Source organism: Haliotis asinina, chromosome 14 (assembly GCF_037392515.1).
Source record: "Haliotis asinina isolate JCU_RB_2024 chromosome 14, JCU_Hal_asi_v2, whole genome shotgun sequence".
In the NCBI taxonomy this organism is placed as follows: Eukaryota; Metazoa; Mollusca; class Gastropoda; order Lepetellida; family Haliotidae; genus Haliotis; species Haliotis asinina.
Genome location: NC_090293.1, coordinates 5,301,868 through 5,327,329, shown reverse-complemented (window position 1 = coordinate 5,327,329; position 25,462 = coordinate 5,301,868). Strand labels below are relative to the sequence as shown.

General features: G+C 38.4%; 1 protein-coding gene across 3 annotated transcripts; it reads left to right on the top strand.

Annotated features, from left to right (window-relative positions):
• Window positions 1-193: 193 nt before the first annotated feature.
• On the top strand, window positions 194-14,442 carry LOC137261311 (nuclear transcription factor Y subunit alpha-like). 3 transcript variants are annotated; one of them, XM_067799040.1, is made up of 9 exons: window positions 194-288; window positions 2,288-2,425; window positions 3,337-3,480; window positions 4,001-4,063; window positions 5,208-5,340; window positions 6,654-6,796; window positions 7,336-7,512; window positions 10,056-10,160; window positions 10,406-14,442. In XM_067799040.1, exons 2-9 carry the CDS (start codon window positions 2,303-2,305, stop codon window positions 10,520-10,522), a joined length of 1,005 nt encoding a protein of 334 aa, XP_067655141.1. In that variant the 5' UTR covers window positions 194-288; window positions 2,288-2,302; the 3' UTR covers window positions 10,523-14,442. The 3 variants fall into 3 exon arrangements, with proteins under 3 accessions (XP_067655141.1, XP_067655143.1, XP_067655142.1); XM_067799042.1 differs by having other exon boundaries at window positions 7,336-7,528; window positions 10,406-10,490; XM_067799041.1 differs by lacking the exon at window positions 194-288 and adding an exon at window positions 343-454.
• Window positions 14,443-25,462: the final 11,020 nt, after the last annotated feature.

Genomic DNA, 25,462 nt, shown 5'->3' with positions numbered 1-25,462 from the left:
CAGATATTGTTGTTTTGAGTTTAGAGTTAAGACATTCGTGTCGTTTCTAATTATCTGTTTTTCAAATAAACTATATACCAGTATTTTCGTGAACTTAGAGGTGCAATTGTCTCATAAGAGGAAAAGACTTTTGCAACGACTTGTTTCAACGAGGGAGGGCTTGTATATAATGGCCAGAGCCAATGGCGGACGAGGTGCGCAAGGGTAGTTTCTCATGATTCGTTGTCCATCTCGGCTTGATTTCCATAACCAATCACCTCGGCACCGCACTGAAATCACCGGCCCAATGTAAGTCCGCAAATTATCTTCTTATTCATTGTGCTTCTGTAATCGTTGTGTGTACTCCTTGCGTATTTGTCGAGATATTTGAATGTTTTGAAAATACATTTGTACGGGAAAGCGCACGTGAATCTCGATGGCTCGTGCAAATTTATTCGGAATCATGAGAATTTAGGTCATTGTCTTTGTTTTCACATGTTCTCGTAAGAACAACGAATGTGCCGTGTTGTTTTTGTTGATTGACGTACAAATATCAGTGAATGGAGCCGTTTCTACGCTCTAGAGTACTATTTTTACACTGTAGTGTTCAAAATTTGTGGGGATCTTACCCAGTGACTGGCCAATCTCAAAGGAATTGTTTGATTGTGGCCGATTAGATCAACTATCACCCTTCAATGTTAGATCCCATTGTACGAACTACGCATCATGATGTAAAAATCAATTTGACAGCGAGTGGGCGAGTAGACACAAAGTAGACGTTATTGGGGTATGCCCCCATTTCATGATACAAACATAGCGGAATAGACTACTTAAAATAACATGGGGAAAAATAACACTCCCTTCTATTCATTGTTCCGGTTTAGAAAATTCTCAAGTAGCCCAGATAATTTCCGCATATCCAGGGTAGACATGAGTTAAATCGCTAGCTAAATTATTTACAGGGCCTATTTACATGGTTCTTTTAAGCTAAAATTTATGAATGATAATTTCTTTGATTATGAAACACACCGAGGAAGCCAATTATTGGCCTACAAGTGCCAACAAATCGAAAGAAAGTGCCCCATGTGTTGATGAGATAATCAGTCAACAGGACAGCATTGAATAATTGATTCAGACTCCTGTGGTCTTTGACTAGTCCAGATTACAAAATCATATTTTGTTGTCTTCAGGTGGGTTTAGAAAATGTTTATTTAAGTAATACGGAGTAAATAAAGCATTGTTGGCAAATAGATGTTAACGCTCTCATTGCTGTGGGGTGGTAAAGGCACTATCATGCTTTGTGTTATGGCTTAGATGTGTTGTGATCATTCAGGTTTATTGCCAGTGTACATTTTGCATAAAGTTAGAGGAGGATTGAGGAATCTGTTATTGGACAAATGTTTATGTCCAGTACATGGCAGTGAAGTTTGAATAAGGAAGTGTTTATTTCACTGCAAAGCTGTTGAACTGATATGTGAGTATATGGATGACACAAATCTACACACATTTATTAAGTATTTACTTCCTTGCTGTGAAAAATATATATCCCAAACTATTTTTAGCATATTGTTCATTGAAGAGTTTGAAATTTGATGGATGACAGTCTATTTTGGATAGGTTTAGAGACTTTCATGTATTTTTTATCAATGAATGAGTGTATTGAATATGCCTTTAAGTAATAATTTCATTGCTATTAAAACTTGTAGTTGATGATTGATTCTTCTTGTAAAAAAATCAAGGATTTGAAATCTAAGTAATATGTTTTCTTGATAAATAAATGATTGATAGCACTGAACAAGTTTAACCATTGTTGAACAGTGAGATAATAGTGTGACTATATGGGTTAGATAAACAAGTTTTGGGGTTAATTACCTGTCAGACTACTCGTAGTATCAACCACTGGGTGTGTCAGGTTACATCATTTACAGACTGTAGTTATATACCTTATATATATATATATACACATGTATATGTATTCACATGATTTTTGTTGCCAAGGCACAGATGAAATACTTTTAGTCTCACAAGCCCCATAAAAGGTTTTAAAAAAGATTGACCGAATCAAATTTGAGAGTCTTCTGAGCAAGGCGCGTGCAGCTACGTACAGAATCAATTTCATCATCATGCACTGCATGTGCACTAGCCTCCATCTGTTCTCCCCTTCACAAACCAGATGGGTTTGCTCATTGTCGTGCACCGCCTTTTTCTTGTAAACACGTTCTCTGCACCAGTTCAACTTTTCCTTGTTTGTCAGTAGTTCTCAATGTGTTTTCTAATGCCTAACTTTGAGTCATGTTTGTCGTTGCAGACCCCATGTGGTCCGATGGAGCAGCTCCAGGTGCAGAACTCGTATGATGCAAGTCAGAACGGAGTGTCCGTAGTGCAGTCTCCCTTTCAGACCATCCAGTTTCCCCTGCAAGGGCAACAACTCCAGGCACAACCACAGGTACAGCAGTGTTGGCAATCACAGTGTGACCGTGTTCTTTGAGACATCCTCAAAATGCATAACTCAAAAACCGTTCAATAATTTTCTGCAAAACGTTAGTTAGATATATCGATCAGAACCTAAAGTGGTGCCTTTTGCTATGCAAAGGTTTTTGTGATGTATTATTTTCTCTTTTTCCATGGAAATGTTTCGGACTTAGTCTCAAAATGGAGGGATGGGCATCTTATCCAGAGCTCAAGTTGAAAACTTCTTAATATCTCTAAGCAAAACTTTGCAGATATTTGAGGCAGACCCCAACATGGTTTATTTTGCTATTTGCAGATTTTTGTCATTTTTGTCTTTACCCGGTTTCCATGGAAAGAATTTGGATTTAATCTCAACAGGGAGGAATGGGTTTTGTTTCTGGTGTACAACTCAAAAACCATTTGATATCTTTCAGACAGATCTTGGCAGATATATATGAATATATGGATTACATATTGGATTATGAATAATTTCTCCTAGATCAGCCCAGAGACAGTATTTAATATGTGCCAGTATTAACAAAATGGAATGAAGGAAATCCCAGTTTTGTTATAACAATATTTCCGGCTTTAAGAGCATGCTGAAGTTAATTGCTTTTCACCAGCTGATAATAGGAATAAAGGTAAAACTTGGTTAAACTAAAGTTTTGAAATATCCTTTAAGGAAAAATCTTTAATGTTTTAAAATGTATCCCAATTTTGAACTAAATATAGATTCTTTGTCAATTTATCATTGCTGAGGACAGGATGTTTGGAACTGTAATCCTCATATATTGTAAGATGAACAACATTAACTTGGATGTTAAGGTATCTTATTGCATATTGAATATACACATATACCCCCCCAGAGGTTTACCATGCAGCCCTGACCATGTATTGTGTTTTCAGTTGATCCAGCTGGGGCAGAATGGCCTCCTGCAAGGGCAGTCCTTCATGCTGCAGACCCTACCCCAGGGTCAACCTATACAGATTCAGGGCCAGTTCCCACAGACTATACAGCTTCAGGGCCAGAATGGACAAATTTTGCAGCAGGTAAAACTCCTATATCAGAAATGTATTTGATATGCTTATCACGGGTACCCTTGTATCAATTCTGGTTGAATTTGCAACTGCGAGTTATCCTGTAGCTATATGAGTTGTGTCCTAGAACAAGTTTCACTTGTTCGCAGAATAGGCACAATAAACGAGCATCTCCTGTTGTTCTTAGTTACCGCTTTCAGACGACTGCTTCTTGTGCCTGTTTGCAAACATGTGAAACTTGTTTTGAAACCCCACTGATACATCTTGTATTGACACAAATAAGAGATAACTCGCATGGACAAATTAGACCAGAATATATGCCACTCCAAATATGTTAAAGACCACCCACTTTTGGATGGCTGCGTGTTGCAACACAATCACCCAAGCCACCACCGAGTAACTACAGTTGTGGAAAAATGGGTATTTTGTAACTGTTTTGAGGAGAATGCATGAGTGCTACTCACATTACACCATGATGATGTTTTATGACCCGAATGTGGGCACCAACCCTGACTTTCCTCCTTCTCTTCAGCTGCCACTGTACGCAGGAAACCAGGCCATGACTCAGAACCAGCCCCAGAACGTCACACAACCAGTACGTCAGTCGCTCACCCTCTCACTTAATCACTTTCCAACCAGTCCTCTTCAGTGTACAGTATTAATGCCCACAGGCTTGGGTTTACTATTTGTAATTTTCTTGTGAAGAATTGCATCCCCTTGCACTGCCTGGATCTGCTGATCATGTCACGACCCAGTTCAACCTGACTGCAGTTCTTACACTGATCAACAGAACATTCAGTTTCAAGCCTGTAATGACTGAAAAATTTAGTGTTTGACAACTGGTGTGGTGCCTCATTTTACTGACATGTGGAAAAGATAGTCCATTATATATCTGAACAAAACAGCAACCTTTTACTCTCATCACCTATTACCCTTGTGCAGACATTATCGAAAACGTGCTGTTATTGCATTTTGTTTAGGCTTTGTTAAAAACTACAGAGATTTTATGTCAGTGTTTGCACATTGAAAAAATATTGCAGAAGATGAGTGAGAAAATTTAATAAGTACATTTATTTAAATTTAAGTGTCTGACATAACTGTCACAGCAGATGGCTTTCTTCTAACTATTGGTTCTCTTGTAACTCCTATGACTGACATGTACAAAATGTAATTGTAGGAAATTACATCGATCTACTAAGGCAAACGTCATTGTATATTCAGATGCACTGATATGTAACCCTGCAATATGGATGCCCAGACATCATATCCTAGACTAGTGATCACTTCAATGTCCACTTGTACAGCATTTAAGGTCCTCTCAGAGAAATACCATAACCTAGTTTATTTGGCTACAGTTGTTGAGTTAAATCAGAGATGAAAGCTGTATAAGAAGATTTTAACAATGTTAAACTTTCCAGCATTTTATCAATTTAGAAAACAATTAACGAGAGATCCACAGACATTTTCAGCATACTTTATCACCATGCTAACGTACTTGTTTGATGCCAGTCACCCTACCCCATGTGAATGTCGTGTCAATCATTGGAGCATCTGGTCCAGTCTGTTATGTTCAGACAGCTGTGGTATAGCTGAAACATTGCTGAGTGCGGTGTTAAACTGAAGCAGTTTTAGTCCAAGGGAGTTCACCTATCCGTGATCTTGTGCCCTCTCTGTTGTTGTCTGCGGATGTAGATTTGCTGTGTTAGCAGTTTCATGTTGTTGTTGCTATGTGCTTCCAGGTATTTATCCAGCAGCCTCAGACACAGAACCAGGTTCTCGGGCAGTTCATCAATGCTCAGAATGGTCAGATACTGTGGCAGCAGCACGTTGCAGGGGCAGACAACTCTGCACAAGCCCAGCTCCAGCCACAAGGTAAGGAAATTGGACCTCGCAAAATATATAAGCCCTTGAAATTTGAGGCCCACCTTGAAATATCTTTGAAAATGGGTAGTGGGCTGTTCATTTCTAGTTTCTTCCTGAACTAAAGTGAAAGAGCCTCTTTTCAGTCAGTTGGAATATGTCAATGATCCATTCAATAGTTTTATTTATGGCAACTATGGAGTTACCTCCCTTACTGTGAACAAATTGCTTGCTATTATTAAGGTGTTCAGTTTAATATGCCCAAATCTGCAGCACATTAAGTGAAGAGCGGTCCAGTTCAATCCAGCTTCTCTGCATGGCAAGAGGATAATATTTTGCATTCACCCAGCACAAATTTCACCTGCACCCTCCCATTATATATCAAATTTTTTGCTCTCATGTAATGGTGTCCATTTCCAGTCAAACCACACCATTCAAAATATAAATATCGGCCATTTCCCTCAGAGTTAGAAAGTCAGTCACTTTTACTCCCTTTAAAAACTGGTTTCATTTACACAAATACCCTGTCCCTTCATTCTTCAACATACAGTTGCTGAGTATAAACTTTATGTATGATACAGGTGAGAAGTTCTTTGTTGATTGGAAATTATGACATATGAAAAAGATTTTAAGTTCAATGTTATCCTTCATATTATATTGAAAATTATTGGAATGAATATACTGGAAAAAATTTAGTAGAACTAGAATTCGTTCACCCAGACAAGCTGAATTTTGCATACCGGTGCTTTCATGCTATTATCAGTGTGATTTTAGTGCAAATTGGTAAAATTTTTTCACATGTTCAGGTTTACACATATTCTAAGGATGTACTTTGCACTTCATTTGTTAGTGATAACCATCAGAATGTCAGAAGTCTGTCCAGGTGTTACAATCTTCTCTAAATGTCTTTTGCATCCTTATCTCCATGTCAATCTTTAGCTCACAAATATTTGTTCCAAAATAAGGTTGGACTGTAACCATGGTAACACACTCATTTATTCATAAGTCAATTCTTGTGGGGTAGGATACATAGAAAATCTCAACCAAGTGTTCACTGATGTCAATTTTATCAACTTTCTGTGCAGTGATGTATAGCATTGTGACTACCTGGAGTACATGACGTCTTGGCATTGTGAGGGCATTGTACAAAATCTACTGTCAATATGATATCTCCTGTGGAACACAGTTTTGGATGGTAATTTGTGAATTATTTCCTTTCTGAGGCAGTCATATCTTGGAACATACATTTCCTTAGCATTTGTGTAATGTTGCCATAAAAGTGGAGTTATGTCCCCTTGTATCCCACATCTGGTGTCTCTACACAGGTGTGTACCAGGTTGCGTATCCGTCCACCCAAACTCCAGTGATCCCTGACGCCAGTCAGGTGGTGACAGCTCCACAGACTACAACACAGTCACCATCACCGATGCCTGTCGCCAACAACACCGACAATGGAAATGTTGTCATGGTAGGTATTTTGAACCGTGATATCCTGAGGTTAAATTTATCCACTTTCAAAGCCTTGTCCCAAGAGGCATTGATTATGTTGCTCAATGGTCAGAGGCACCACTGTTTGCTTTCACAGTTTCATGTTATAGAAGTAGGTTCAATACCTACGTCCTCCTTCATTGCAGTATCTCTCTGCTGCTGCTGCTTTCTCCAATGAAAACTTTGAAAAATTGTATGATTCCTGCCCCATGTTTTGGACATGACAATTCTAATCAGGTTTTACATATGTGTGTCGTTGTGTGAAGTTGTGTTCACTTTGATTTTGTTTCATGAACAGTTGATAGAAAACATCTTTCATTTACCTGTGTGCAAGGTGCCAGTGCTTTGTAGAGAAACTGATTTCATCAGAAATACATGTGCAGCCTGATTACATCTTGTTGGAGCATGCTCAGAAATATATTCTTAGTACCTGGTATATATAAAGCAATCAGATCTCAACATTGTTATGTGGAGGCAAGATAGTCACATCTTATTTCAGTTGGACTTCCTTGATTGCAGGTTGTGCCCGGTTCCACAAACACCCCCACCGTTCAAAGAGTCCCACTCTCCTGTCCAGAAATTGTTGATGACGATGAACCATTATATGTAAACGCAAAGCAGTACCATCGGATACTGAAAAGGCGCCAGGCCCGTGCCAAGTTAGAGGCAGATGGCAAAATATCTAAAGAGAGACGGGTGAGAACGACTTTTGGTGAGACATAGGTTGATCAGCCCGATCCTGTATTGTGTTTGTGCATGGTCAGTACATGTACGTGAGCTTCCTGACCTCTCAGGATCATGTCTGTGTCAGCTCAACGTGTCTCAAGTCGTGTTGTCTATCATAGCTGTTACAGCAGTTGCAGTTTTGACAAATTATTTGAAACCATTGCACTCTGAATCCCTCAGGATGTTTGGAGGATGTACAAATGGAAGCATTTTGGGGATGTATTGAAATCGAAATCAAGTCTTCTCAGGCAGCAGTATTGATCATTCACATTCAGTTGACATCACCACTACAATAGGCACTTTGTATTTATCATCATGTCAACCTTAAAAAAATCTATGCAAAGCAAAGAAGTATTATTTTAAGTTATCCTGGCTCATGCTTATTTGCTTTTTTCCCCTCTCTTCTGAAAAGTTAAGTGGAAACTGGAATCCCTTCATATCACTCACCCATGAGTTACCTCCCTTCTTTCCCACCAAAGATAACCATGTGACCTCAGCATGCTTGTCCTCTCTCTTGTCAATCACCCAAGCTGTTAATGATGGGAATTCTTTTCGTTCATGGGTGACGATTCTGAATCAGAAGAGATAGAGCAGAACTGGTAACTATTGTACCGTAGTATCCCATAGTTAATAATGGTACCATTAAGATACCAACTCCACCTTTACCTAATGGCTTTTCTATATTTCACATGGAAATACTTATCACATTTTTAAGAGATATCACTAAAGAATGTTGTTTCAAATTGCTGAATACTGAAATATTGATAAAAACTCACTAAAGAGCACCTGTATTTCTACTGAGAGGTCCTGAGTGAGAGTGTTGTCTCTATCTTCTGACTGAGTGTAAATATTCTCCTCAAGTTTACATTCTATGCAGCTCTGTTCCACCTGTTTCTGAGCTTTGACCTTTTTGTGACAATGGTAACCAAATGCTGTGATAGAATTTAAACAGCAATTTTTAAATATGTATTTGTATTTCTACAATCATAATTTATATGAATTACATTTCACTCTGTATCCTGCAGTGTTTTCATTACCAAGGGACAAAATGCTTTCTCATCCTGCTGAGAATTTTGCACAAACCGAACTTTCTTGTAAAGTTGCACTTATGTACCACCACCCACACTCAGTTGCCTCCCCTTGTACCTGTTGTTTGCTTTAATGGGGACCATGTTGATTGCATGTCATCGCACTGTGGCATGGTTCATTGCTTTCAGAGACCAGTTGTATGTGACACTACTTAAATAACATCTGTACGTAAACAGTTACTGTACAAAACCTTGTCTCTGTTCAGTTCAACATTGTGGAGATTAGTTTCAATAGTCCAGCCTTTAGTTCATCTCACTGACTGTTGTTGGATAGTTGGGAGAAAGCATGTTCACTTGGCTTGTGAAACACAGATTTCGACCAGTTTTTCAAATGTATGAGTGAGTGAGTGTTAGAATTCTGTTTTACATTGCACTCAGCAGTATTCCAGTGGTATGGCAGCGGTCTGTAAATAATCGAGCTTGGACCAGTCAGTCCATCAAACTGCGCTGTTGGGAACGGATGACAATTGTCAGCAAGCCTAACCACCCAATTGCTATAGTCACCTTTTACGACGAGCATGGGTTACTCAAAATCAGTTCTTAATGGACCTTCATGGGTTGCAAAGTATGAAGCTTTATGATACTGTAGATGTAGGTTCATTAACCAAGACATACAACAGACCAGCTTACAACAGACCTTTTTTCATGATTGTTTTCTCCTTGGCTAAAAACCCATGTAAACTTACAGGTCAGTGCTGCTTTTAGCTGTCAATAAGTGAAGTCTTGGTTTACATGCATGCTGGGAAACATACGGTGAACACAAACTAAAGCTTCTTGATTATGTCAAAACCTGGACACAAGCATGCCGTTGTACACGATGTAAAACTCAGATTGTGTTGTCAGAATGGCCCATGTCTAGTTAAATATCTTTGAAAACATTTCTTTACAATGACAAGGAGGTTATATGTAAGTTAGTAGTAACTTGTGCATGTTTCCTCACAAATGTTTCAGTCTGGTGAGACTGTAGGTTGTTAGAACTGTGTTCAGCCCTTTTCATTTCTTGTCTTCTTGTCTATAACTGCAACATCAAGAGCCCAGTTAAGCTATCAAATTTACATCACAATTATGTGTAAACAATCTGTCAAAAACAATCTTGATGATTAAATTTCGTTGAAGCATAACTAAAAACTGACAACTTGGTCCAGTAATTTGTTTGCTGGGTCTTTACCTTAGACATAGCAGAACCTTTCTTCATGGGTTTCAATCCCAGATTGCCCACATTACAACCCTGGGTTTAGGCTTTATCCAAGTGTGTATGTTTTCTTCACTTTTTTCTTCTCATCATCCTGTTATGATGTGCAAGTAATGAAATGTACTGTTCGAAGCATTAACAGTTGCGCAATGTATAACAGGTGAAAATGTTATTTGGCATCTATTTTTGTATTGGTGTTCTAAAATTGAATCTATAATTGAACAAACTTACAGAAATATCTTCACGAGTCACGACACCGACATGCATTGAATCGAGCGCGAGGAGAAGGAGGGAGGTTCCATTCAAAGGAAGAGGGAGATGGTATACTCATTAAAACAGTGAGTGACTCATTTTCATCTGAATTAAAATAAATTTAATGCTGATTATTTTTGGCAGTATTGTTAAATTTATAAATTTCACACATTGTTTTATCCGGTTAATCAGTAATTAATTTCCAGTGTTTCATGTCAGTCAACCAGATGTATTATCTCATTGTCATCGTGCAATTTTGTAACATATGTAACAAGTCGTCAAATCACCCTATTTCCAGTGTGCATGATTTGGTAACAATTTATTATTTCAGGAACCAGATTCCCCGCCATTTGATTTGAGTAGTGTTTATGAAGTGAAGACTGAGCGTCTTTCACCCATAGCTGTCACAGTTGCACAAGATGCATTCCAACTACCAGAAGGATGTTGATTACCTCCCTTGACTCAAGTTGTCTCCCCTTACCAACAAGCAGTCTGTGTGAGAACTGTTAAAGACTCATTGATGTAAGAAAACATACAGGGGACACATTGTTATGTTGGTGGCATTGAAGAACTTTTTACAGAAATGTATTTATTATCAACAGCAGAAGTATGCAGTTTTTAAGTTTTGAGGATTTAACACTTATAAAAGTTGTCAAAGGTTGCTACCTTGATAAAGATGTTAAAAAAGCAGCTGTAGGTGAGAATGTCATGTCCAGACAAAGAAATAGGTTGACAGTTTTATGTAAGATTTTGAATGCTTGTATGTAAACCACAATCTGTAGCTATAATACTGTCTTAGGGTATGTTGAGACACATTGAAAGCTAAATGTATTGAATCTAAAACCAAGAAACGTATTTCCTGTGGCCTTGGGAAAGGGTAATATTTCAATAGATTTACGGATTACTTGTTCCAATGTCTCCCTTGTTTGTAACTAAAGCTGTTCCTGGAACTCCGGATCAAAATATCGGCATGGAAACGTAACAGAAACTGTGTGCATACCACTTCTATTCTCAGTCCATAACCAGGCGATGTGGACATTATACATCCCTAGATGTACACTTGGACATGGAACAGAAGCATTTCTTCAATGAGCTTATCAGCGTTACTTGATAACCAAATGGAGCGAAGACCTGTGTTGTGCTTTACTGTTGCAGAAATATATGCAGAAGGACTTCCATGGGAATTGTTTTAAGAAATTGTTGTCCTGTGTATGATGCCATGCTATGGTGACGTTCGGCATCTTGAGTGTTTTGTTTGTAGATGTCTCCTCATCTACTGGGTCATGGAATCAGGGCAGATCAGTGCTATTCCAATGTGGTATTTCATGAAGATGATGCAGCTCGAGCACAGCCAAGAACCAGTCTTATTGCAGCTCGGCTCCAGTCAGAAATGTCTCGATTTTGAGTTGGATATCACTTACTGCCTGTTAGTCTAGAATATTTTGAGTGTTAACACAAAATGACTTTACAATCTGTGACATATATCATGAAATAAGAATGTTGGTATTTTTCAACCAAATTTGCAGTTGTAAAAGTTAAAATGAATTGAGTATTTAGGTAAGACATGTCTATCAGAGTAAGCGGAAACTTTATACAAGTGTTCAGATTTACATTTTACTTTACATTCGATCATTGCCTGTGAAACATTTTTAAAAAATTAATATTTGTTGACATTGCAAATATTATTACTGAAATGTCAGTATTTATTAATTAAGGTGTGTTATTTATGTTGTTCGACCAAAGTTTCACATTTCAGTATTTTTGAGAATTTTTTTCACAGTTGGTGAAGTAATATATATTGTTTATATGTTTTGAAATGTTTATGTTGAGTACTTCGTTATTATTTTGCCAAAGACATAGGTGACATTCATTGTGAAGTTTCCCTAAGTGCGTGAAACACCCTTGGCCAGTTACCATTGCTGTCCGATGACTTGCCACTTCATCTGAAAGGGCCTTTTCTCAGTACTCTCTTGTATCTGGGGATTTATTCATACACCATTGTAGCATCATTGATCGTCATTTAATGGGGCACAAGTAATCTTAAATGTCACTTTTATATCCAATGTTCATTAAGTTCAACACTGTTTCTAAGCAATAAAATGCATAATGCTTAACCCGTGCATCAGTAAAGTCACACTTAGTATTGTATTATAAGCTTGTATGGTGGACTTCTTCAGGAGTTCTGGTACTTCTTCATGATTGCTTTGTAAGGAACATATTCATACAGATAGGGCCCGCATCCTTGATCCCTTCGCCTTCATACTTTGTCTGGTTACCCTCAGATTTCTTCAGTCACACAGGTTATTTGATTGGTTAACTGTTTTTGACATCCTGTAATTCATACACTGAAAATATGGCAAGTTTGCGAAAAGTATGGTCAAGGATGTGGAAAATGCATAATGGAGGGAATTTTGACAAATGAACAAGATCATTTATGTACATTTTTCATGTTTTTATTATCATTTGTGATAATCGTTTTTGAAAGTTTAATTTTAATGAAATTTTAGTTCACAATTATTTTAGTAACCATACATAACTTCATTCAAGGAAACATTCAATTCCAACAAGCTGATTTTAATATTTTATGGATACCAATAATAGTTAAACCATTCCTGGGCTCAAGGATTCAGGATTTTTATTGCAGACACACAACATCAGTATGTTATGAACATGGTATGAACCAAAATACGCTTCAGAACATAACCAACTCCCCCATTGACAGAATTGAAGTAATGCCAACTCAACCATTGATAAAATTGAAGTAATGCCGACTTACCCATTGATAAAATTGAAGTAATGCCCACTTACCCATTGATAAAATTGAAGTAATGCTGACTTACCCAATTATAGAATTGAAGTAATGCCGACTTACCCAATGATAAAATTGAAGTAATGCCGACTTACCCATTGATAAAATTGAAGTAATGCCGACTTACCCAATGATAGAATTGAAGTAATATTCATATCATCTTGTTCCTAGAAATCCATTTGTTTACCAGCTTCTGTTCCGTTGTTTGTTACCTGATTTGTTTGTTTTTGTGTTCAAAGATTTTGTGCTCACATGAGACTTTTAGATTGATTTTACCAAGAATGTCATTTCCATGTGTCTAATGTGTTTAAGGATGAATATGTTTTAGAATCTCATTTAGTGTTGCATATCAAGAGTGCTACTTGTACGAACAATTTGGCTTTTTTTGAGTCTGACAGATTTTTGTCACCATATCCAAGCCTGTATCCATTTATTTGTCATCAGGAAGCTATTATTTTACATGGCTTGTGTATTTGTTTATATGTAGGTTGACGAAGACACCATGTGGAAGCAAACAATGGAAATATGTTGCAACATCTTTCTTTCTTTTTAATGCCAAGGGCCGTTGTTTAGAGAATCTGAGTTAAACCTTTCAAGAGAGGATTTTGTGATCAAGCGTAACGACTCAGCTGATGTCATGTCTTCATAGCTCAACTGGATCATTGTATGTGATCCAGACGGAATAGTCCTGAGACACATATATGAAATCAGTTCTTTTGAGCTTGTTGAGTATTGATACTTTTGCCATACTAAGTCCTGATACTTAACTTGCATATGTGGCAAAGCTGATAAGTAAATAGCTGTCAACTGGTTTCTTTTACTTGTATGATGGTTTAAGTTGTTTTTGCAAAAATCATGATGATAGTATAATAACATTCTATGTCATATTTTCTTAAACACTGGCAGATAGCACTGATTTTCTAACAAAATTTTGGTTTGTGGAGGTGATTGTTGAAGAGTCTTGTGGAAATGTTTTCAAGACATTTTGTGATTTGTAGCCAATATGGACACTTCTGAAACCAGATGCATTGCGCCCCACGGTAGGGAACTAAAGCCAGCGAAAGGTGATAGGATGTGGTAAACACTATCATAGTCATGTCTTCACAAACCCAGCAGTCAGCATGAGATGTTTCATTGTAAAATTTAGAATAAATTTGGATTTATTGATAATAACCGATTGCAATGAAGTTAAAATTTCAAACCCACATGAATTTGGGAATTGTTTGAAGTGCAATATTTGTCTTTTTTTAAATATTTATTGATGAAGTAAAATACCCTTTTGATGTACATAGTGTTTAGAATGTACTTGTTCACTTAATGCCATGTCATGGTTACTTTATATATATGTCTTATTATTACAGAGTATATGCTTCACTTCAGAGAGTTACAAACCAGGATTCAGATGTTATAACTTATAAATGCAGTGTCCCTATCAAAGTAATCAGCATATGATTGGTAAATGGCATTCAGTATGTAATAGCATGCGGTCTCATCCTTGGTCATCGAGGGTGTTTTTGTCACATCCCATAGTCATAGACACATACCCTGGGCTCAGTCATTTTCTTCAGGGTTCTTTTTTATTTTTTTATTTATTTATTTATTTATTTATTTATTTATTTATTTATTTATTTATTTATTTATTTATTTATTTATTTATTTATTTATTTATTTATTTATTTCACTTCCAGCTCATTAAAAAGAATTTTTCTTTTGTCCATCTTTGTATTTTGTGTGGATGCCTTCATATCATTTTTCAAATAAGCCACAAGAAGATTCTGGCAGTGAATGGGCCCGGGGTGTTTACATGATGTAATGGATATTGTGCCCTTGATAACTGAGGATAGGTCACCCTGAACCACAATGCCCTTTCATGAAATATGTATTGTGGAAAAATATTTGAAACTGTAAACAGTAGTTCATGAGATGACTTCCATAACATCATGTCTGTTAATTTTATAATGTGTAAATATATTGAAGGAATTACTGTGAGATGTTGCAAGACTAACAAGGGATTGCATCCTTATTCCCTTTTTAACATTTTAGTAGAAGCAATGTAATCAATGTATGTCAAGTTCATTTCCAACATTGAAACTTTTCATTACTAATGCTGTTTGCACTGATGTAGTTTTAAAGGGTTTGTGGGGGGGGCCAAAGGGCTCCATTGTGTAAAGTTTCATAATTCTCTGTAGGTGCTGCGTAGCCCAGTGGTTAAAGCATTCACTCATCACACCCAAGACCAGGGTTCGATTCGCCTCATGAGTCTATTGTGTGAAACCCCTTTCTGGTGTCTCCCCATGCCGTGACATTGCTGGAATGTTGCTGAAAGCGGCACAAAACTACACTCACTCACTCACTCACTCACTCACTCGTGGAAGCCTGAGATCTGCATTGGGGTATTTCTCTCACATAAACCTTACATTGGTTTAGCAGGAATACTGTTCAAAGTAGTATTTCACCAAACTGAATCATTCTGTTTAATTTTATAAAGTATGACACGTGACCATTTGTTTATATATAAGCTTCATATATATGACCTCATGAATTGTTTAAGACTTAGTGCCTTTCTGTTCATTAAAGTTAACAATGGTTCGATTATTTAAATTTGTATCAATTCCTGAACATCCAGTTCATTGTTATATAAAGATAATAAGATGAATGAAATAACAAGTTCCCCAATCTGAAAATGTTTTTCACTGACATTAGTAGTTCATGTGTAATGCCTGCATTGTTTTCATTCCATACTATCAACATACTTCTCCATTGGTGAGTCATGTCCTGATTTATAGTCATTGTCAATTTAGCTTCCCTTGGTGGTGTATCTAAGACTGTTTTCACAATTGCCAAAGTAGAATCTGTATCATACCTTACACGCAGATTGACACCTTGAAAAGTCTAAACTGCTTGAGAATTATGTCAACATGTACAAAATAGTATTACAAACATACTGTAAGTGGTTCAAGATTGTCAGACTTTATGGATAACAGCTTCTTTATTACGATAGTGATACGTTTCAGTATGGATTCTTGCACTGTTAAAATATGCCACTCGCAGAACGTAAGTGGTTGATGGTCAGACATTTAGTTTAATTAAGTTGGTTTTCCATGCCCAAAGATGTTCTTACTCCTTACATGTCAGGAAACAGAATTTTAGTTTAAGTGACTGGCTTTGTGAAAAGAAATTAAGTTCAAACTACCGTGGTGTTAAATTATATTTTTTCAATTTTTTGCTGCAGTAAGTTTCGCCATTCCAAATGTAGTTTGAATGAATCATAACCAAAAATGTGTAATAGCTGAAAATAATTAACCGGGGGTATTTTCACAATCATAATAATTATACAGCTTATCACTCAAATAGAGTTGCAAGACTTTACCTATTCCTTGGATATGATGAAATTATGTCTGTAGAAGACTGGATTTATTACGTTTTCTGTTATAAGGACATTATAGCTCATTAAAGCATCTTAATACGTTGTCTGTCACCATTAGTATACTTGTAGTGTCAATATCTGCTTGAATTTGCCACTGCAAGATATCTCCTAGCTGTATCATTGGTATTTTAAAACAAGTTTCACATGCTGGTAAAACAGGCACAAGAAGCAATAATCTCCAAGCCGTAGCAAATTAGACATCAGGAGACGTTTCGTGATCATGATCTGTCCTTCAGGTTAATTCAGATTATTGCTGTGTTGGTGATTGGGTACAAATCTGGATAAATCAAAGACGCTGAGGTGTCGACAGCTTGTTGGATGTTGCAGAAGTACAACTGGTCCAAATAACATATTCATGAATCTGCCAACCTCATTCACAAATACAGAGGAAACGTTCTTAAAAACCAATGTCATTTTCATCCAAAGTACATTAACACATGTTAGTATGTGATAAGTATATTCACATAAGATTATGTTTAATAGTGACAGAAAACCATTTTAAAACTTATTTTCAGTATTATTTTTACAAGAATCAAGATCACAGGTACAACAGCCTTCACATCGGTAACTATAACAATATAGTAGTATTTCCATAGCATGTTTTTACTGAAAATCCAATCACATTAAAAAGTTCTTGGTACCACAAGACCATGTAGTAAGTCTAGCATCTCGTCTGTGATGAGATTGTTTAATTTCCTTGTTTTAGAGTGGAACCATTAAATTCTTTTTTTTTAATGGTGGCAATTGCAGATGCCCAAGAAATAAAAAGGACTCCCAACCAATATGACCCAGTAGTTTGCTATTAAACCCATCTGCACCAGATGCTTGGTGTTCATGGCACTTAAAGTGTAGATTTTATGGCATACACGTATTTTGTATGTGACTATTTATTTTATAATTTAAACCATTTATGTTCTAACATTGTCTCACACTGTATTTAGACAAATATTTTCTATAGATGACCAATAAACACATCTCTAGTCAAATTTATGTTGTATTTATTTTGTGTGATGTCCATAGTCATGAGGCTGCAGAAAAAAGACTCAAGGTGGAGCAAAATAAGGATCGTATGTTCGTATGACTTGTACGTCTCCCCAGCTTCCGTTGTAAAGTCTTAGGTTTCATGTGGACATTGAAGAAATGAAGCATTTCTTATGTATGATGGCTGTCCTATAATTTTCCATGGTGGGGTAGGCTAGTGTTTGCTCGGCATACCAAAGACCTGGGTTCAATTCCCCTCAACGGTACAATGTGTGAAATCCATTTATGGTGTCCCCCCCCCCCCCCCCCCCCCCCCCGGAATGTTGCTAAAAGCAGGGTAAAGCTAAGACTCTCTCACTCACTCATTCACTCACTCCGCGATTTCCTTATCCTTCACCCTGAATACGATGTGAAAGAGGTTCAGACTCGAAGTCATTGCCGTTTGTTCTTTGCATCATGACATCAACCACTGGTGCGTCTGGTCATGAGTACAAAATCATTTATTACACTCGGCATTTGTCTGATGCACCCAATGTCATGTCATCTGTCTGATGAACACGATGTCTCACCATTTGTCTGATGCACACAAATGTCATTTGTCTGATGAACACGATGTCACACCATTTGTCTGATGCACACAAATGTCATTTGTCTGATGAACACGATGTCACACCATTTGTCTAATGCACATGATGTCACATCATTTGTGTGATGCAGGCGGTGCCCCAGATTGCACCACGTGTACATCAAATCAAATTCATATTGCACAACAAAACACAGGAAAAAGTTTACGAAACATTTGGGTTTTTTTTCAAATACCTTCTTGTCTAGACGTTATGTCTGGCACATTCCTACGCGACTGCACGTACGCTAGAAAACAGTATTTTTCCAATGAGGAGTGGGATTGTTGACATCGCTGGGTATATATAGTCCTGTGGCAACACTTCCTCTTTGTTGGTGATGTCGTTGTCGAGCGTTTGTGACAAGCTTAATAATTAGAACTGGTGGTCCGTATATAACCGTGCCACGTCATGACCAGGAACGGTAAAATGACCTCCACTTGCACTTCCTTGTCTAGGAGCCAATAGCATTCTGTATCACCTACTTTAGCGCCACTTCATTGGGATAGATAAATAGGCACGTGGTCGGGAAGTACGTTCACAGAGACCACGGTTAAGGCAATGTGGGACAAAAATATACCCCATTTCCTCAAATAGAGGCTTCTGTGAATGAACTGTTTGTTTCTGGTTTCCCTATTCTTTTGATGTAAAAGATATGTCAGCACTAACGGTTAAAAGTCTGAGCCACTGTGTTGTATACGGGTATACTGTGTGCCACATAGAGGTAAACGGGTGTAACTTTTAATAACCTCAAATGCTGGAAATACATTTATACCTTAGTTGGGTACAATGTGTGAGGCCCATTTTCTGGTGTCCCCCGCCTTGATATCGCTGGAATATTGGTAAAAGCGGTGTAAAACCAAACTCACTCACTCACTCACTCACTATACCTTAGTCATCAGAGCTGGGCAAAGCGGTGGCATATAACATATAATCCTGATAAAGCTGAGGCAATTATTTTCACCTTGCATAAGAATGTTGAAGCACTCAATCTCTACTTTACGGGGTTCTGGTCAAAACCGTTGATAATCATAAACATTTGAGATTAACATTATCAAAAGACTGTAAATGGTCTGACCACATTGATAATATTGTAAAAACAGCTTCAAAAATGATATCCTCTCTATGTAAACTCTTTTTTTATTACCGCGCTGTGTATTGAATAGAATTTATGAAATGTTCATAGGACCCCATTTCAAATATGCGTGTGAAGTATGGGATGGGTGTGCTCAATACCAAGCAAATAGATTAGAACAACTGCAATTAGAAGCAGCAAGAATTGTAAAAGGTTTACCCAAAAATACTCATCATGAACATCTGTATTATGAAACTGGCTGGGAATCTTTAGCAGAGCGTAGAAGAAAGCGAAAACTTTGTCTTTTTCACAAAATACATCTTAATATGGCACCATCGTACCTTAATGATCTTGTTCCTGGGAAGGTAGCGTCTAAAAGTAACTATAATCTTCGTAATTCTGACGATGTCTCGCTTCCCTTCTCACGATTAAAGTTTTCGTATTTTTCGTATTTTCCATCCACAATTAGAATGTGGTATGAATTTCCAGTTGAAGTTAGAAGAAGTGTGTCTCTGAATGCTTCCCAATACTTTGATTTTGGACGGAGAATCACTAATATCACCCTTACAAAACTACGTTGCATATGTAGTCAACTGAATTACGATCTGTTCCGTGCTGGTATAATAGACAATCCAAAATGTTCTTGTGGATATGTTTGTGAAAATTCTTACCATTACCTATTTGACTGTCAACTACATACTCAACAGCGATCTACCATGATCTCTGCCTCTTCGCAGAAAGATAATTGAATGTCCGTGTTTGTTTACTTTTATCCAAAAATCGGTGGTATGAATCCATTGACAAGGTAGCCAGCAAAGTTTGGGGGAAATCTCCCTGTTAACCTCAGGCCGTCTGTCCGAGCAAAAGTGTACCCTGGTGATAAGAGAGAAAGACTATCTTGTTATCCACGTTTCCATGGCAACAACACTATTGGTGAGAATAAATCGAATTTCTTTTAAGTAGTTCTTGCGATAAAAACAGAATTACCCAACTCCTCACTGTAAGTAAGAGCGTGAATACAGTTTACGACACCGTCAGCTGTGTTTCAGCAATGTCGCGAGAAACAGACTTTACACGTTGTACCAACGTGGGGCATTGAACCCGGGTCTTTGGCACAAGTGAACGCACTAACCACTAGGATTTGACGAGTTAACGCTTTAAACACAGGGCTACACCATCGTCACACACCGGTAAGCATTACTACATACCTCTATAAATGACGTTTCAATGTTATCAAGAACATCACTATTTAAAGAGAGCGTGTCTTATGTATGGGAGTTCATGTCTTATCATAGCCAAATGTAGGACGCCAAGTTAATGAAAGGTCATCAAATAATTAAAAAGAACTTCCGCTGGTGTGAAAATACATGTGTACCACAGATTCATGCACTAGTTACACCAACAATATCTCTTTTGAAATTCGACATGCTTTTCAAAATAACTGACTCTCGAATGATAAGACAATTTTATGACAAGTCAGATAGATGGAATTCAAATGGAAAATTGACATGGCAGGTGCCCGTGTTGCACGTGCATGATATGAGAGCGCAGCGGCGGACGTCAATCATCGATGCAGGTAGTCGACACAAGTGGCGAAATGTACCGACATTCAGTAAAAAGGTTAGGTATCTGAAAGACAACTCCATTACATCCTTGTGATTAGCTCTTAAACGTTAATGGTCTCGGCATTGTTCACTCGTTTGGATTACGAATACTGAACGAATTAGTTAATCCTATTTAGCATAATCCGCGAAGTTCCGGGTGAGAATAGGTCCTCAGCATATCCATGCTTATAGAAGAGGCGACCTGCGGAATCGGGTGGTCGAGCTTGCTGCGAATCATCGTATACCAGTTTCGTAAATCGATGCGCTGAATTCAGTCACTGCATAGTGTGGCTCAGACTGGATTATTTACAGACGTGAAGCAACAAACAAACAAGACTAATGTATTTATTGTAAGGAGGACAATAAGAACATAAGTTTGTAATAAACAGAATCTTTTCCAATTCGTTTCAGTGCAGGGGTTTCTATTGGGGGAATGCCATACATTTTTAAACATTAGTTTCAAAACAGCTGGCGGAGACAAAACATATCCACTTCTTGTAAATACAGTGTTCTAGTAAATACTCACGGCGACAACGACAGCATGTACTTAATGATGTAGTCTGGACAAACCAGTGATTGAAAGCATGAACACCTTGTCAGCCAATTCACAGATCCTGATCATCCAGTCCAGTTGATATCCAAGGACTGATAAACCACTTCTGTTTGCAATGTTCACGACAGAAACATGCCCGGCGTTTCGTAATTTTATTTTATTGTTTTCTTAATCCGAAATGATCCCTTCTGTTAGCAACACGTCAGACGAGTTTCTTGTTCTTGGGTTATGTTAATAATCAAGATCTTTCAGAAAATTATAACCTTTCTATTCACATGGTACAACTCTGTGGCACGTTATTGTTGACTTAAACCATAATATTTACCTTATCATGAACCAAATATTTTTACCGAACAACCAAGTCGTGCGCTAACGACACGAACATAAACAAAAGATGAATGTCGGTATTTGACAGTGCACGGTGAAACTAGTTTACTGGCCGTGATGCGTGTGCGCTATTTGTGTCGCGGTCGTCATATAAACAGGATTCCCTGTTTTAACCATCCCATCGCGATGGAATTTGCAGGGCTGAACCGCTGCAGAGTTTACTTGGCTGGACATTGAACAGAAACGTCCGACAGGCTGTGGGTGCAGCATATGGTATGTTAAACTTTATTTTTGTCGATTTTGTTTAGAAAACAAGGACTATATGGAGGTGTTTGGAGGCTTGTGGAAATAGCACCGTTTATTAGATGCAGTCAGGTCAGATGTTTCGGTTGTCTCAGATGCTTTGTCGATTTCAAAATGACAAACACTATATCACTCGGGATAGGGGAATACTGCAGTTATATCTGTCCTATGTCACCGCGTTGGGAGTCACATGTCAAATGTACATTATACCTGTCTAGATTCCATTATAAAAATGCCGGCTCATAATGATTATAATGATAGGTATCGTTTTCGATGATGATGATAAAGAAGAAGAAGATGATGAATACAATACACATATGGACAATTAGAAATATTTGTATTCTTATTATTCAGGTTTCATTCTCATCTCCCTGAGGAGTATTTAAACCAACCTACCGTAAATGGCACCGTGTGGTAGGCAGAGACATTACAATCCCATCCTTCCGGGTACCCATTCACAACTAACAGAGACAGACATAGCTGACAGAGATACAGTTCAAACGGAGTAGTTTCCATTATAGGACACAACATTTTACGTGTGCTTCAGTGTATTGCATACAGTGTTTCCTGGACGCGTTTTAAGAACTAGAGCTGATCTGAGATCATGGCTGCTATAGACGAACGTCTGGTGTTTAAATTACTTGACTGATTCGTAATGCATGTTAATTATAATGGAACCGGTCAGCTGAAGTAGACGGTTTTTATCATTATTACGAAAACGTTCCAGTCACTTATACTTCTGAGGACACGTGTTTCGGTAGCTCAGTGACGACTAAACACCTTGGGGGTTCAAGACGGGAGCAGCCATGTTGGATAGTAGTGGGTAATAACGGCGCGGATGCTAGACGTTGATAGGAATCACGTGACAGAAGGCGACTAACGGGATCGGTTGGTCAGACTCGCTGACATTGTTGACACATGTCATCGGTTCCCAATTCCGCAGATCGATGCTCATGCTGTTGATCACTGTCTGGTCCAGCTTATTTACAGACCGCCGCCATACAGCTGTTATGTTGTTGTGGCGTAAAATCAAACTCACTCATTCACTTCGTCGATGACTGATCGTTCGTGAAGCCGACGCCTGACGAGCCGCACGATCTGTCCCCGCCATCTTGAACCCGTATTGTCAGCCAGGCTGTGTAGGTAGAGGAATTTCACAGCATGGAGAGCAAGGTCAATGACCCATGTACAAGTAAGATCCAGCCACGCAGGAAGGTGCTAAGTGACAATCATGGATATTGCCAGTAATTAACAGGTCCTGCCCGCAGGGGACTTGTGATTAGCTGGGATACGCGAAATGTTTGTTGCTTTCATTGAACTGACAAAGGAGACAGAATCTCGGTACACGTAGATACATATAGAAACGGTGAGGTATTCACTGGAACATTTAAAGTATATACAGTAGAAACCGCACAAGTAGATATCGTAAAGTAAACACTATTCTTTGGTCCCGGCAAATTTCTTCATTAATCATCTGGTCTGGTTAACTAAACTCGTATAAGTAAACAATACTGCTTAACAAAGCGTCTTCTCGCGGTCTCTGGAATTAATTACTTACCAAGAGACTGGATAAGTAAATTAATGTATTGTATTCCAACGAGAGGATGGTAGTGTTCACCTTTTACCCATGTGCAAATGATTGTGAGTGAGTCACATTGAGTGTATGTAACTATACGCCGCTTTTAGCAATATTCCAGCAATATCTTCTCGGGGGACACCAGAAATGGGCTTCACACATGCTACCCATATGAAGAATCGAACCCGGGCCTTTGGCGTGACGAGCGAAAGCTGTAATCACTAGGCTACCCCACCGCTACCTCCATTCAGACAATGAATATTCCACGAATCATACAGTATGTCCATGCGAGTGAGTTTAGTTTTACGCCGCACTCAGCAATATTCCGGCTATATGGCGGCGGTTTGTAATTAATCAAGTCTTGACCAGACAATCCAGTGATCAACAGCACGAACATCTATCTGCGCAATTGGGAACCGATGACATGTGTCAACCAAGTCAGCGAGGATGACCACCCGATCCCGTTAGCCGCCTCTTACGACAAGCACAGTCGCCTTTTATGGCAAGCGTGGGTTTATGAAGCCCTATTCTACCCCGGACCTTCACGGTGAGGGTCATATGACCATGTACCTTATATACTAATGTCTACAAGAATATATGTTCATACAAGGCAACACTCAGAGGTCTTCAGTATATACGGCGGCGTCTTCCAAATACCGAGTCTGGGCAGTCAAGTGATGGATATCACGAACAATGATATGACGTCACAGAACGCCATAAACAAGCCAGAGAGCCTGAGAGCCTGTCGTTTCAGTTGCCTTCGGTGCTCAACACTGTTCATTTAAGAGCCCAGCACTGAACCAACCCCGGATACATCCCCCAGACGGCCATAATACGACATGAATTAAAAAAAATGTGTCTATCAAGTCAGCGAGTCTGTCCACCCGATCCCGTATGTCGCCTCTTATACCAAAGACGTCTTCATAGAGGTCTTCTATTGTTTAAAGCGGCATTGATCCCAGCATGACTTGCACCACACTTCCCAATCTTTCCCCACCCGACGGTATCCCAACCGGGTGTCACCGGGTGCGTTCGGTCGATGCACAAGGTAGTTGTTTATCTGGATACTGGTTATTGTGGATACAGCATATGCGAGGCATCATACATACATTCGAGAATAAATTGTGGCAAGCTCACCAAAAAGCCAGAGAGATTTTCTTAAAGAATCTCACAGCCCTAAGCATTAATCTTAAATAGTTGTAATTATCTGGTGAAACAATGCGGCCCCAAGTACAAGGCGCGTGTGATATGCCACATGGGTATAGCGACGTTTAAATATTGTAAAATATACCCTGATGTGTCTCTCCTGCAAACCACATATATACAGCAAAACGTTTCAATGTTATCTCTTTCTCGACTCGACCAACCAGTTCTCATTCCCTTTCCCAGCGTCATTGACTAAAACCAATCTGCTTCTAGCGCTCTGCATTAATATGCTAAAACAAGGACTGGACGCCTAGGGATCAGTTAGACTAGTGAGTAGGAAATCCAGACTTGCTTCATTCGAGGCCTTTTCTATAAGACAAACCCAGCATTGAAGGATACAGAGGTAGGTGCGTGTGCGCCTGCGTACCTTTTCAAACACAGAGAGAGAGAGAGAGAGAAAGAGAGAGAGAGAGAGAGAGAGAGAGTTAATTAAATGATCATTGAAAAGATCTTGAAAATGGAATGTGTAAACGTTCATTTCAGAAATGTTAGGCTGGGTAGAGAGACACATATTCAACGTGACCACGCTTCCGTGCAATGCTTTCAAGAAATCTTTTATTAAGAGGTATTTTTTTACTAATAGGAACAAACTATGTCCGTGTTAATAACCACTCTGTTCTGCGTCTGTCCCTGTATTTGTATCGACAGACTAGCATTATATATACTTACTGTCCTATGTACGCTCAGCGGTATGTAGATAATATAGACATACAAACCACTCTCGTTTTTCTCCTTATTTTTAATTCAGCGGCGTATTTTTTCATGCAAATTGTAAAAACTATTCGGCCGGCATTATTCGGTTAACCCAAAGCGTCTGACCAAAATATCAGGTGTTCAGGTGGGTCGTTGTCAGAGGAGTATACACACTCGGTTAATTGGTTCTACAAATTATTCTTTAATAAGAAAT

Bases quoted from the DNA above. Each gene is read 5' to 3' on its own strand.
- LOC137261311 (XM_067799040.1), top strand. From the start codon at position 2,303: ATGGAGCAGCTCCAGGTGCAGAACTCGTATGATGCAAGTCAGAACGGA. The intron at 5,341-6,653 runs GTAAGGAAATTG...GTCTCTACACAG, and splicing joins AGCCCAGCTCCAGCCACAAG to GTGTGTACCAGGTTGCGTAT. The intron at 7,513-10,055 runs GTGAGAACGACT...ACAAACTTACAG, and splicing joins AAATATCTAAAGAGAGACGG to AAATATCTTCACGAGTCACG.